Below are 13,315 nucleotides of genomic sequence, written 5' to 3'. Positions count from 1 at the left end.
TTGGATAGGCAGCAACCTTTAACTCTTTATTTAGATCATTATTAGGAGCAATGTATGAAAATAGCTGCCAATTTGCAGAAAATACCGATGCCAGAAGAACATGGTGCCCAATCCCAAGTACGGTAATCAACAAAACTTAGACTGTGGGAAACTCTACAAGTCAAATATTCTAGGTCTTTAATGCATAAAATATGAAAGAAAAGGAAGGGATGGACAGTAACCTGTAGGTTCAAAAAACTTAAAAGACATATCCAGTTGTTTTTTAACAGATGCACAAGACTAATCTGAAGGGTCTGGAGATGCACATTAAATGATGAAACTATGAAAAACACAGGAAGGTTACTGCTATACAGTCCGACTAATAGCTTATTGGAAAAAGATAAAGGTTGAGGCTGAGAAGAGGCATCCAGATGGGATTCTGGGAGGCTGGCAGAGTCTCCTTTCTTGACTCTTTTCTTGACCAACGGCGTTGGTTACAAAGTCATTCACCTTAGAATTATTCCTTAAGCCAGACATTTACTTTGTGTGACTTCCTGTGTCTATTTTATTTTTGAAGAAGCATGTATGGATATGAAACAACTAGAACTCCTGTACATTGCTACATTGCTAGTAGAAATGCAAAAAGGCACAGATAATTTGGAAAAACAGTTTGGCAGTTTCTTATGGAATTAAACAAATGCTTACTATATGGCTCTGTGGTCCCACCCTAGTTATCTGCCCAAGAGGTAAACGCTCTAAGACCTGGACATGAATGTTGATAGCAACTTCAATCACATTCACTCAAAACGGGAGAGAATCCAAATGTCTATCAACAGGTGAATGAATAAACAAATAGTAGTATATCTACATAACAGAATACTATTCACGAATAAAAAATGAACTACTGATTTTTTCAAAAACACGGACACATCTCAAAAGAATCACACAAAGTGAAAGAAACCAGACCAAAAAGTTCCATACTTTATGACTTCGTCATTTATAAGCCTTTCTGGAAAAGGCAAAACTACAGGGAGAGAAATAAGACGAGTAGTTACCAGGGGCTTGTGAGGGAAATGAGAACAAAGAGGAAGGGAGAGAACTGGTCCAGGACATGAAAATATTCTGTATTTTAATTGTGGTGGTGGTTACACGAGGGTCGATGCTTGTCTAAATTTATCTAAACTGTAAACGTAAGAAAAGTGGATTTTCTATAAACTGCACCAAAAAATAAAACATTTATTATTGAAAGTAGAAATCAATTTAGTTTTCAATTTTAAAACATTATTCTATATCTCACACATTTTCTTAAAGGAAAAAGTGTGTTGGAGCAGGGACAGTAATGTATTAGAAGTTATAATATGTTATTAAAACACATTTAGAGGAGAGACTAAATCACTGGTATTTTTATTGATGGCTATTTCTTCAGGGAAATTGTTAAAAAGTGAAAACAATTCTGGTTGTCATAAAGTTCTCTCTATTTAGACTTTTTACCAAACCAGTTCAAATAAATCCTAAAGTGGACAATATCAGAGCCAAGGGCAGTCTTGGTTATATGTTCACTGCAGAGTATCTTAAGTTTCTTTTGCCAGTCAGCTTCCCCAGTATTTAATTTTGGCTGTCTCTGACAGAAATTTCTCATCTAGGCTCGGCAGTTTTCTAATTTCAACTTCTCCAGAGTCAAGTAACCAAAATAGACGTGGCCAAAACCTGGTCCCACAGAGCCTCCCTGTGATTACTGCATGGACAATAAGACAGTCTCCTCCAAGACCTCAACACAAAACTCATTGTTAGAAACTTCTAGAAGGCCTGGTTACAAATGTGAAATTATTACTTCACCCAATAAATAAGTGCATTTCATTTCTAATGCAGGGCCTTTTAAAAAGCATAAAAAGCATTTATAAAACTATAATGTAATTGAATTTACTCATTTTACAGATGAGCAAATTGAGACCCAAAAGGGTCAAATTACTTAACCAGAGTTATTAAGCTACTTAGAGGTACACTGACACCAGGTCCCGGACAACCCATTAAATAAGATAGTGCTCTTTGCAATGAAATTGAAACTATACTCTGTGTTAATACTGTTTTCTCTACAGGGATGAATAATAGGCAACATAACTTTCATGTTGTCTACTCAAAAACATAAAGCTCTTTAAAAAATTTAAGAAGAAACATATGACCATCTCATCATTTATTAGGCAGAAAGAGAAATACAAAAGAATAAAGTAATGTTCGGCTTTCAGTAAGTTAGTATTTGCCCAGGGAGCCAAGAATAGCCTTTCTTTCCAGTTTGCTACATAATTGGTTTTGGATTTCCCTTGCTTTGCTTAAGGGAGAGCTTACATGCTAGATCACTAAGATATAAACTTCTGACATCAAAATATGATCCATATTACGTTATCCAGGCATTTTAAAAGATGCCATTTAAAATCTTTTCTTCCATCTGTTGTAATTGGAAGAAAATTTATCCTTCAACCAATGTTGCTTTGCCATCTTCAACTTCCAGTAGATTTACACAGAGCAACAGATGAGAGGCCCCAGTTTTTACGAAAAGTCTCAGGCAGAAATACTGTTGATGATGTGGAAGTAGCAATTCCAATTCAATAGAAAATTGCCCTCTGCATCCATCAGGAGGAACAAGGCACTCAGAAGAGCCGGCCTCTGAGACAGGTTAAAGTTGACGAACAGTCAGACATGGGAACAAGTGCAGAAGAGAAGAGCTCTGTGCTGATGCTTGTCCAAAGGTCAATTGACAGCGTTACTCATCTTGTTACGTTTTCCTCCTTCTAAAGATGGAGAGAAAATGTTCTTTTAATGTACTAGACAGATACAGAAGCAGAAGGGAGTACGTGGGTAGAACATTTACGGGCATATTATCCTCTTCAACACACACTTCTATGCCAGGTGCCTACCGCTTCCAAATGGGCAGCAGAAAATGAACCCTAGGATTCCATAAAGTTTCTGAGAGCCGATAATGTGAACAGCAACCAATGAACGAGCTAAGCGGTAAAACCATCTCCACTTATGACTCCTTGAAGTTCAGCATGCAGCAGACTGCACTTAAGCACAGCAATCAACTGTGATAGGAGAATCCCCATTACAGTAAGCAAAGAAATAGCTTCAAGGCAGGGGATGACGGTGCCAGGGGAGAAGGTCATAGCAGGTGCACAGAAATCCTCAAGGTAGGGAGTGAAAGCTAATCCTCAAGGTAGGGAGTGAAAGCTAATCCTCAAGGTAGGGAGTGAAAGCTTGAGCTCCATTTGGGTGACTTTTAACTAACCTGGTCAAATATGAGTGGCAAACCTTAATTATTCCCCCTTATTTAGATGTACAATGACTGGTGTAAACACACACGGAACATTTCAAGGCTGAAGAGGCCTGAAATCAAGTATCTTGATTCCTGATACTTGGGTTGTAATGTGGATTGCTAAGAACGTTTACAAATTATGTCTGCCAGGTGCTAAATCTGCCAGATCAATTTTAATTTAAATCTTTCAACACGCTGCAGCACAGAGCTGTGACACAATAAAAATGGGTATTATTATTGTTGTCACTATGCAATCATTAATTTCATCTGACTATCCATGCCTCAGCATAATAAACCAGTAGCAAGTATGAAGTCTGGCTGTTCTGAATCTGGATAGAAGTCCTCTTTATTTACAGCTAAGCTATAAATATGTTGTTATGTTCATATATGTAAATAAGACTTCTCTATCTGAATTCTACTTTTTTGTGGGCCCATACGGTGTTACTAGGCACACAATAAAAGTGTTTGTTTCCTGTTGAAAACAGCAGCTTTCATTAATAATCTACAAATTGGGCCTGGCATGGTGGCACACCAGCCCTTCGGGAGGCTGAGGTGTGAGGATCACTTGAACCCAGAAGTTTGACACCAGGCTGGGCAACATGGTAAAACTTCGTCTACCACAATTACAAAAATTAGCCAGGCGTGGTGACATGCACCTGTAGTCCCAGCTACTTGGGAGGCTGAGGTGGGAGGATGGTTTGAGCCCAGGAGGGGCAGGCTGCAGTAAGCTGAGACTGCACCACACTCTAGCCTGGGGAACCTGAGCCAGACCCTGTCTCAACAATCATCATCATCATCATCTACAAGTTGATTAGATTATTTCCAAAGGGACCAACAGAGACACCTACGCAAATCATGCATGGTATGCACAATTACATATATGAAATCAGTACTCTGTAGAGTTGCTTATCTCCTCATTTTATCACCTAAGTGATGCTATTACTCTTACTTTTTTTTTTTTTTTTTTTTTTTTTTTTTTTTTTTTTTTTGTAAATCACTGTTATTTCAACTCAACATCCCCCACCTAGCTTGGAGACAATATTCCTGAAAGTGCTCCTCCAGGTGAATCTAACTGATACACAAACACTTCATTACCTCAACAGGGATAATAAATCCAGGGGTGATTGTCTTTACATACAAGGGAAGACAGTGATTGTCTTTACATACAAGGGAAGACAGTTCCACAGTCTTACTACAGCATTCACCTTGGCACAATTCAAACAAGCAGTTAGAGGAGGGGGGAGAGTGGGGAGAATTTGGAATTTTAGACAGTTACAAATCTAATCCCTCATAAAATATGCCCAGTCACACAGACAATGGGTGAAACAACCACTTTCACATCTGGAAAGCACTTTTGATGTATATCACCAAATAATAAGATAAAGCGGCAGCCCTAAGATATCACCACCGGTTTCTAACTACCACCTTATTGAAGTGCTCTCTCAACTGTGGAGAAGGCTTAATTTGCAAGTATTTTTTTTCTCTATATTTACATTAAAGAATGTAAATGGTCTGAACCAAGTTTGTTATGCCTGTCTGAATCACCCTCAATGTAGGCAATTTCTGATTTATGAGCTTAAAGCTGATTAGGTAACCTCTGGCGGCATATCCAATTTTTTTTTATTGCCTAAACTTTGGACCATTTCTGATCATTATAGCCTAATTAGAGGTCAAGAGGGAAGAAAGGATTGTGGCTGAAGGTTTGGTGGTGATATAAAAAAGAACTACTCATTCAAGCATTTGTATAGATTTTTATCACCTCAGTGATCCCATTACTCATTAATAGAGACAATCACAAATGTTCAGGCTTGCCTGGTGCCTTCAAGCCGTCAGACTTATCACATAGCTGAAACTGCATAAAATTAAGCCTTGGACTACCTCTCCTGAATCACTCATCCTGACACGTGAACTCTGCTTCCCATGTGTACCTAACTGTCCCAGCATCGAAATTCATTATCCGCTCCTCCCTCCATTGACTCACCTTGTTACTGAAGCTGAGACTTGGAATCCCATAACTATTGTTTAGAGGCTCCCATGCCTACAAAGTCATCAAACATAGCAAGAAAACATGTCACCCAGCCCAGGCCAGGCCTCAGCATCTTATGCCTCTGTTTCCCACATTCATAGTATTAGAAAGGCACATGTATATACCAGGAGGTTCCCGTGAAACTGAGGTATAATGGTTGACTTGAGAACTTTAAGCATCAGAGTACCGGAGTAGTTCTTATTTCACTTGTGATCTCTCAGACATGACGCAGCATTCTTCTTCCATATATTAGGACATTGAAAAACAGCTTAACTTTCCAGATATAAGTGACACAGTGAAAGCAGTAGCCCTTGCAAGAATTAATCCTAATTTGCACCATTTTGGACCATGTCTACTGTATCCTTCAGTATCTTCTATGAAGTGTTCTATGTGATACATTCTATTATGAATTGATTAACAGAGATAATATTCCTCTCTTTAAGGAGTAGTAGCCTTTGGCCATGAAATAATAATTACATATTCTTTTTTTTTTTTTCCTTTTGATCTTGTCTGCCAGGAATCTTAGAGCTAAATTACATGCTCATACTCAGAAAACTTGTTGGGCTATATGAAAGTGATAACTTGTCATGTTCTCCTTTCATGACCTTTATTTTGTTTTTATTTTATCAGCCCTCCTATAAATCTACCTTTTATTGTAAACCATACCACATTCTTTGAGAAAGTGGTTGTTAGCTTAGTTTTTAAAAGTAACCTCAGCCCATGAACAATGTTCAAAAGTAACTCCACATCCCAGATACCATCATGCACAAAATGAACTCATCGACCCAACAGAAAAAAAGAAGAAAATTATGAATATAAAAGTTTCTAATTCAATAGAATCATTTACATTATGTAAATTATTTAGATGACCATATTGGATGTTAACCCTGTCCAAGGGTGATGCAATAAAGGCTTATTCTATAATATTGAGAATTTTTCAAAGACTTACTAAGATTATTTAAACATAACTAGAAATATCTTAAAAACCAAAGTTTAAACTGTGAAAGGCCATCAGAAATGGTTCAGTGGGTCTGCTCAAATTATTGTGTAATTATCTGTTACTCATGCTTTTCTCCTCCATGTCTTTTACTGATTTACATTAGTTCTCCAGACTTGAACTTTTCAGTTTCAGTGACACTTTACATGAGAAAACTAATTATAATAGGATAAAAATCCCTCACAAAAGAAGTATGTAAAAATCAACCACTATTTATTGTACACATAATTATCTTCTCTTTCAGCCCAGGATGTAGTCTTGACTCTTGTGTAACTGAAATCTGTATGGGATTGGTATCTGATTTACAGCAGATGACCTGGCATCATATGAATATAATTTACTATGCCATGTGTCTCCTGCCACCTAAATCAATAGCTTGAATATAGAGACATCTCAATTAGACAGTGCAAGGAGAGCAAGATCTGCCTCCTCCTTTCCTGTGCCATTAAAACAACCAATATTACCAAGTAGTGCTTGTTTTAAATTCACTTTGGAGGGGTAGATCTATTATTTTAAGTTGGTTAGGAGATACAAAGGGTGAGTTGCCATCAAACTGAATGAAAAATCGAGCATAAGGTGATGTAAGTAATAGCCTATGTGGGGTAGGGACATGCATTTATTAAAGTATTGATTGGTGCATTTCTACAGCACCTGTGTATTATCATGGGCTTCAGGTGTTGAACAGGGTGTTAAATTATAATGCCGACCACACAGGAGTCATCCATCCTTCTTGTCCTGTTCCTCCACGTACCCCTACACCAAAGTTGAAGCACATATATAGTATTGGCCATAATGAGGTAAATTATCTGGAGGCTCAACTGTGTTTGTTCTCTCCCTGCAACACATCTAAAAATTAAGCTGTCATTATAAAAACTTCATAATGACAAAGCTATCTTATCTATCACCGGTCACGGTATTCTCCAAATCACAGTGAAAAGTTAAAGACAAGACCCACACAGTTTGTTCATGAGGATTTTAGGGCAACTTCTCAAACATGGATACTGCCTGGGATAATCTCAGGAGAGAAAAGTGAAACAAATTATTTTCCTGATTTTATAAATGGTGAAGTATAGAAATGAACGCAGATTGTCCTTCACAAGGTGCCGATATCTGGTCTCAGGGCTGTAAATGCACAATTTTCTGGGGGATTCCTCCCATGGAATTGAAGGGACTTTAACATAATAGTTTGAACCATCAACTGCCCCCATATTAACTATAATTGGAAACTGAAAGATTCCAACTGCTAGAATTAAATATAGGAACTACTTTTTCAGAATCTTCCTTTCAAATTCTAGTGATCTGTTTCTCTCTCTCTCTCTCCTCTTTTTTTTTTTTTTTTTTTTTTGTAACAGAATCTCGCTTTGTTGCCTAGGCTGGAGTGCAGTGGCTCAATCTCGGCTCACTGCAAACTCCAGTGCCTGGGTTCAAGTGATTCTCCTGCCTCAGCTTCCCGAGTTGCTGGGATTACAGGCACCTGCCACCACACCCGGCTAATTTTTGTATTTTTAGTAGAGATGGGGCTTTGCCATGTTGGCCAGGCTGGTCTTGAACTCCTGACCTCAAGTGATTGGCCCACCTCGGCCTTCCAAAGTCCTAGAATTACAGGTGTGAGCCACTGAGCCTGGCCAAATTCAAGTGTTCTAGTGATATCTTTTTAAGGACAGGAACTCACTGATTTTTTTTTTTTTTTTTTTTTTTTTTTTTTTTTTTTACTACTCCTTAGTGTTTCCTCTAAGCAATGAAGAAGAGCTTATTGAATTGTTAGATTCACATACCCTCTCTTTGTCTTAAAATAGGATTGTGATGACCAGTGAAATCTCATGCTCTTGGCTGGCCTTTTAAAGGACAAGCCTACTGGCTGCAAAGTCACCACAATTCAATTGAAGACCCTTAGGGAAGCCATCAGGAAAGAAAAGACAACCAGTCTCAATAAAGATCATGTCAGGTGCAAATGAACAGTTTCAGAAAATTGGTCTGGATGCGACAGGATGTTTTAGTCAGAACAGAAGGTCTAAACGGTTGGTAAATTGCTCATCAAACACAACAGAAGCTTACACAATGGACATTCAATCCAAGGTGTTATGGGTGCAGAGAGAGATGCACCTCAGGAAGCAATCTGCTCAGTTAAGAACAATACCTGGAGAACTGCTGCTGCAAGCCACGCATCTGAATTCTGTTGCGCTCAGACTCTAGGGTCACCTCCTGCAAACGCTTCTCGCTTTGAAGGCGTAAGTGTCTCTCCTCTTCCAGTTCATGTATCAGCTTCTCATGCTATAAAAGGCACAAAGGGAATGACTTTTAGAAGAGTGTTTATGACAAAAATAAGAAATAGTTGGTTATCAAGTGATAACTTGAACTTTATATATATATGAATTTCATCCTTCAAACAACCCCACGAAGTAGGTCCTGTTCTTAATCTCTTGTTATAGACAAAGAAACCAATGATCAGAGATACCTAAGTAATCTGTGCAAGGTCATATAAGCCAGAAGGTAATAGATTTTGAGTCCCAGATGACTAAATTCTAACACTTGAATAATTTCCACTAACCCAGAGAGCACCCTGTGAAGAACTATGACCCAAAAATACTGTCGAATGCACAGTAAGTCAGATAATAATTAGTAAGATTATTACCTGTTCAGAATTATTTCATCTCTTCCATCTCTGGTATATCCTTGAAAGAGAACATTACTGTTTTTATAGAAGGACCGAAAATTTCAAGTTAATTAGAACGTGAAGCTGATGAGAGTGAGGCTCAAGAACTGTTTTTCATTTTTTCCAGTTAGGTCTTCAGAGATAAAACTAGGCCAAGCCACCCACTGTTTTTATAATCCTAGATAACTAGCTCATCTCACGAACGGGTATCAGGGACTGAAAGAGGAACTAGATGACAGAATAGATGGTTCAGCACAAACTCATCCCTGGAACTGGTAAAAAGCACACAGCTCAGATCCTCCTGACAGTACTTAGTCAGCTACACTAACGTCTTTTTTGTTTTGTTGTTGTTTTGTTGTTGTTGCCTTTTTTAAAAAGCATGCCGTGCTGTTATTGTTATTGCTGTTACTAAAACTGAGCATTTTGTACACAGGATATATACTCTGTGGTGAAAACCATAGATGCAATGTCTGATCACGAGGGACATGCATACTTAAAAGGAAAGAAGAGAAACAGAGACCAGAGACCTCTGTTTTGAAATAAACCAAACACTATGACTGTGTACCATGCACTATGGATTAAATATGATTTATCACATGTGGCATATTCACAGGAAGTGACAGCAAAGACAGATTTTCTCCAGCTCTAACTCATGAGAAAAAAGGCATTCTGTGGATCATGAAAGAAACAGATGAGAATCTAGACATGAATCCTGATCCTCTAAAAATACTTACATATCCCCTGCCTCTGGACCTTTGTTCCTGCGTAAAAAGCTCCTTAGGTCTCTCAATTGAAAGCCTAGGGTTCCTTCCAGGCTCAGCTGTTAGCCATGTCCTCTACAACGTATCCCTCATCACTGCATTTCCTCCCTTCCCTGAATTCCAACAGTACCTACTACCTTTACCACCCTTTAGGTCTTCACTTTTTCTACTGTTATTTTTCATGTGAATTTATCATAGTTCTCCACCTAGATAAATATTTGTTCAAGATGCCTTATGTGCAGATATATTTTACATTTTAGCATATTACCTAATAAGCGGTAGTGCTGGAAATATATTTGCTTATTGATTCTGAAGCCGGCCCTTTGCTTACTCGGGCCTGACGTTTTGATGATCTACTTTTAACTCCCATAATGAGTTACTTTTACTTAAAACAGAAAAAATAAAATCAAAATTAAAATCAAATCTTTATTCTGTCACTTTGGAAAATGACGTTCTGGAAGCATTGAAAAGAAAAATGTGGTTGTGGAAGACAAATGGGTTAATTAAAGTTAACTCTTTACAAAAATGGTCAAAATGGCAAATTTTATGTGATATATATTTTACTATAATAAAGTAAACTCTTTACAGTTATATATACAATTGACATTCCTCTTTTTATTGACTGATTAGACTAAATGCAACATAGACAAGTCACCAATATTACAGAATTTGGAAGATAGTGCTTTGATTCCAGAGACAGTTCAAAAAAAAAAAAGTATGCTAAATAGTTCAAAAGCGTACGCCACGAAGAATGTGAAGTTCATGCCTGTAATCCCAGCACTTTGGGAGGCTGATGAGTGTGGATCACGAGGTCAGGAGTTCAAGACCAGCCTGGCCAAGATGGTGAAACCCTGTCTCTACTAAAATCACAAAAATTAGATGGGGGTTGTGGCGCCTATAATCTCAGCTACTCGGGAGGCTGAGGCAGTGAATTGCTTGAACCCAGGAGGCGGAGGTTGCAGTGAGCCAAGATCGCACCACTGAACTCCAGTCTGGATGACAGAGTGAGACTCCATCTCAAAAAAAAAAAAAAAAAGTGAAGTTTTGTGGAGAAAACAGCATCCCTCCTTCCTTCAAAAGTAAAGAATGCTCCATAGATTCACTCACTGACATATTAAAGAGTCCCAAAAACATGATCATGAGAGAACCTTTTCCACACAAATAACTTTTTCTCTTCAATTTATTTATGCCTTTTCAAACATGAAAAAAAAATCACACACAAAAAAAAGAAACCCTGTTAACACAGAGAAAATTCTAAGGAATTAAGACTATAAGAGCAAAAGCTGTTCAATAAAATATGTTCCCTTCAAATGAGATGTATTTCAATTAATCCATCAAAGCTTGACAATAATCCACACCTACTAAAAATGAAAAAGTTTTGTACCCAAATTTAAAAACATGGCTAAACACAGAAAAAATATAGTATCCGTAGATCGGCTATTTTTTCGTCTGTATTCGCTATATTGATTCTATCCCCAAAGTAATTTTAATTTATCTCCCAAATGTTTGCTCTGGATCTTTCACAGCAGAAAGTGTGAAAGGCAACGAGAGATGGAGAGCAGTTGGTGTTATTTACGCAACGCCACTAGATACTGAAGAGCAGTAAGTAGAGGACAACATCATGGAAATCTGGGCTACAAATCTGATAGGACCACATTTCTAGAGCAACATCTCTCTTTCTGTAGAGCCACTGAGCTGGGATGGCTTTAAGACACCTGCCTAGGAGAGCCTCATGATGATTTTCAAAGCTCCTCAATCACCACCTTTCAATTCCTCCCATGTTCTTCCAGCAAGATGCTCCATGTTCGTCACCTCTTCCCTTTCTCTTTGGCTTCTCTTACCAAAGCTCTTAAATCGCTGCACCAGGAACACAAACAACGGCTCAAAGGCTGAGTCTAAGCAGTGACATTACACACGTGTTCAACAAAACTTGCCAGTCACAGGTTCTTCTTTCCCTTTACAGAGGTGGGCTTTGTTATTAGTAAAAAGATAGGTTTGCCTATTTTTCTGAAGAAAAGCTGTGAGTGGGTTAGCTTTCAACTCTGTTATTCATTAGCTGCTGTCTCTAACTCTGAAATGAGCAAACTCTGCAAAAAATATCTTCAATCTGGAGAATATTCTACAATTTACAGAATGTGTCCACCTTCATTACCGTATTCAGTCTCCAGAACAGTTCAGCAATATTGGTTATTATCACCTCCATCTAAAGACAAGGGTAGGGGCCAAAAAGAGAGGCAGGGAGCTTGCTCTGGTTCCATGGTTAGAAATGGCAGCTCTGGAGCTAGAACTGAGTTTTTCTGACCCTAAGTCTCCACTTTTTTCTCCTACTACTGTCAGTTCTGCTGTAACATTTCTTTTAAAAGTGCTAATTTGTTCCAACGCAACTGATATGATATGAAAAAATTTGAGCATGGCACAAATCTTAGGTTTGCTGATTGCCTGATTTCATTCATGAGAAAAATTAAGGGAACACAGAAAACTGCACACAGCTGAACTGCATCAAAACACACAAAACACACATATTTCAAATAGACCTCAGTTCACCATGTGCATTAAGAGCCATAACCATCCACATGTGGTGTTACAACTTTCCCTCCAATTTCAGACAGCGTTCCTTCTACCACTTCACAGTAGCTTCTGAACTGCATCCCTGTTGATATCCAACTTCCACAAAAAAACTCTTTCAAGGTAAAGCACCATATTTATTTTAGTATTTATGTATTTTTTAACCACTGAACACATAGCTACCAATTGTATTAAGTTCCTACCTTTTTGTTTTTAGTGTGTCACTGACAAAGTTTTGAGTATTGTTCCCATAGTCCTGTTTCCCCCATAAGCCTTGTGGTTTCCACTGTGTGGTTTTACAGACTGCAGTAATTTTCAGGAACATACAAGTTATGGACATCATGGTGAAGAAAAGGAAGTCCAAATCAAGAGTGGAATTCCAAAGTAATTTTCCTATTTGGACATGAGCAAAGAGTTAAGTTCTAGACAAAGAATCAAACATACAAACAGAAAAACAGGTATTACCTTCATGGTTCTACAGAATGATCTTGTCTATACCTCACAACCTACACACAGCAACAGAGCTCAAACTTAACTGAGCCATCCTCTGATTAAACCTCAAATGCAGGAGATTCCTCCATTTCCCTGGGTAATCTGTTTCTGAACTTTTCTCCTGATAATTTTGTAAAACTTGCTTAAATCATTAAAGTATCAATAGGTCATTTCTACATGTATGTTCCAAGGAAATGAAGAAAAATCTATATAGATTCTGATTACTCCCTAATAGAGAATCATGCATGTAAAAGAAGCTATGTACCACCAACATAGAGTCATTTATTTACTTGGCCCACAAATGTTTATTGAGTAGCTACTACATGCCAAACACTGAACTAGACATGGAAACCAGCACTGAGTCAAAAGGACATGGTTCCTGGCTTCATTAGATTTACAGACTAACGGAGACGGCTAGTGCTAAATAAACATCACACAGATAACACAGCAGTATAAATTGATTTTTAACGAAGAGTTTGCTGAAAGGTGAAACTGACAGAAACTGATTTTGTTTGGTGGGTCAGGAGACCTCTCT

General features: G+C 38.0%; 1 protein-coding gene across 1 annotated transcript in view; it reads right to left on the bottom strand.

Moving 5' to 3' along the window:
* NCKAP5 (NCK associated protein 5) overlaps positions 1-13,315 on the bottom strand; it is a 944,753-nt gene that overhangs the window by 454,641 nt on the left and 476,797 nt on the right. The window contains exon 5 of the mRNA XM_030917014.1: positions 8,447-8,580. Within this exon, the coding sequence (XP_030772874.1) occupies positions 8,447-8,580 (134 nt within the window). The remainder of the gene's footprint in view (positions 1-8,446; positions 8,581-13,315) is intronic.

Source organism: Rhinopithecus roxellana, chromosome 14 (assembly GCF_007565055.1).
Source record: "Rhinopithecus roxellana isolate Shanxi Qingling chromosome 14, ASM756505v1, whole genome shotgun sequence".
NCBI classification, from domain to species: Eukaryota; Metazoa; Chordata; class Mammalia; order Primates; family Cercopithecidae; genus Rhinopithecus; species Rhinopithecus roxellana.
Note: the sequence above shows the minus strand (reverse complement) of the source record. Positions and strands in the feature narration are given on the sequence as shown.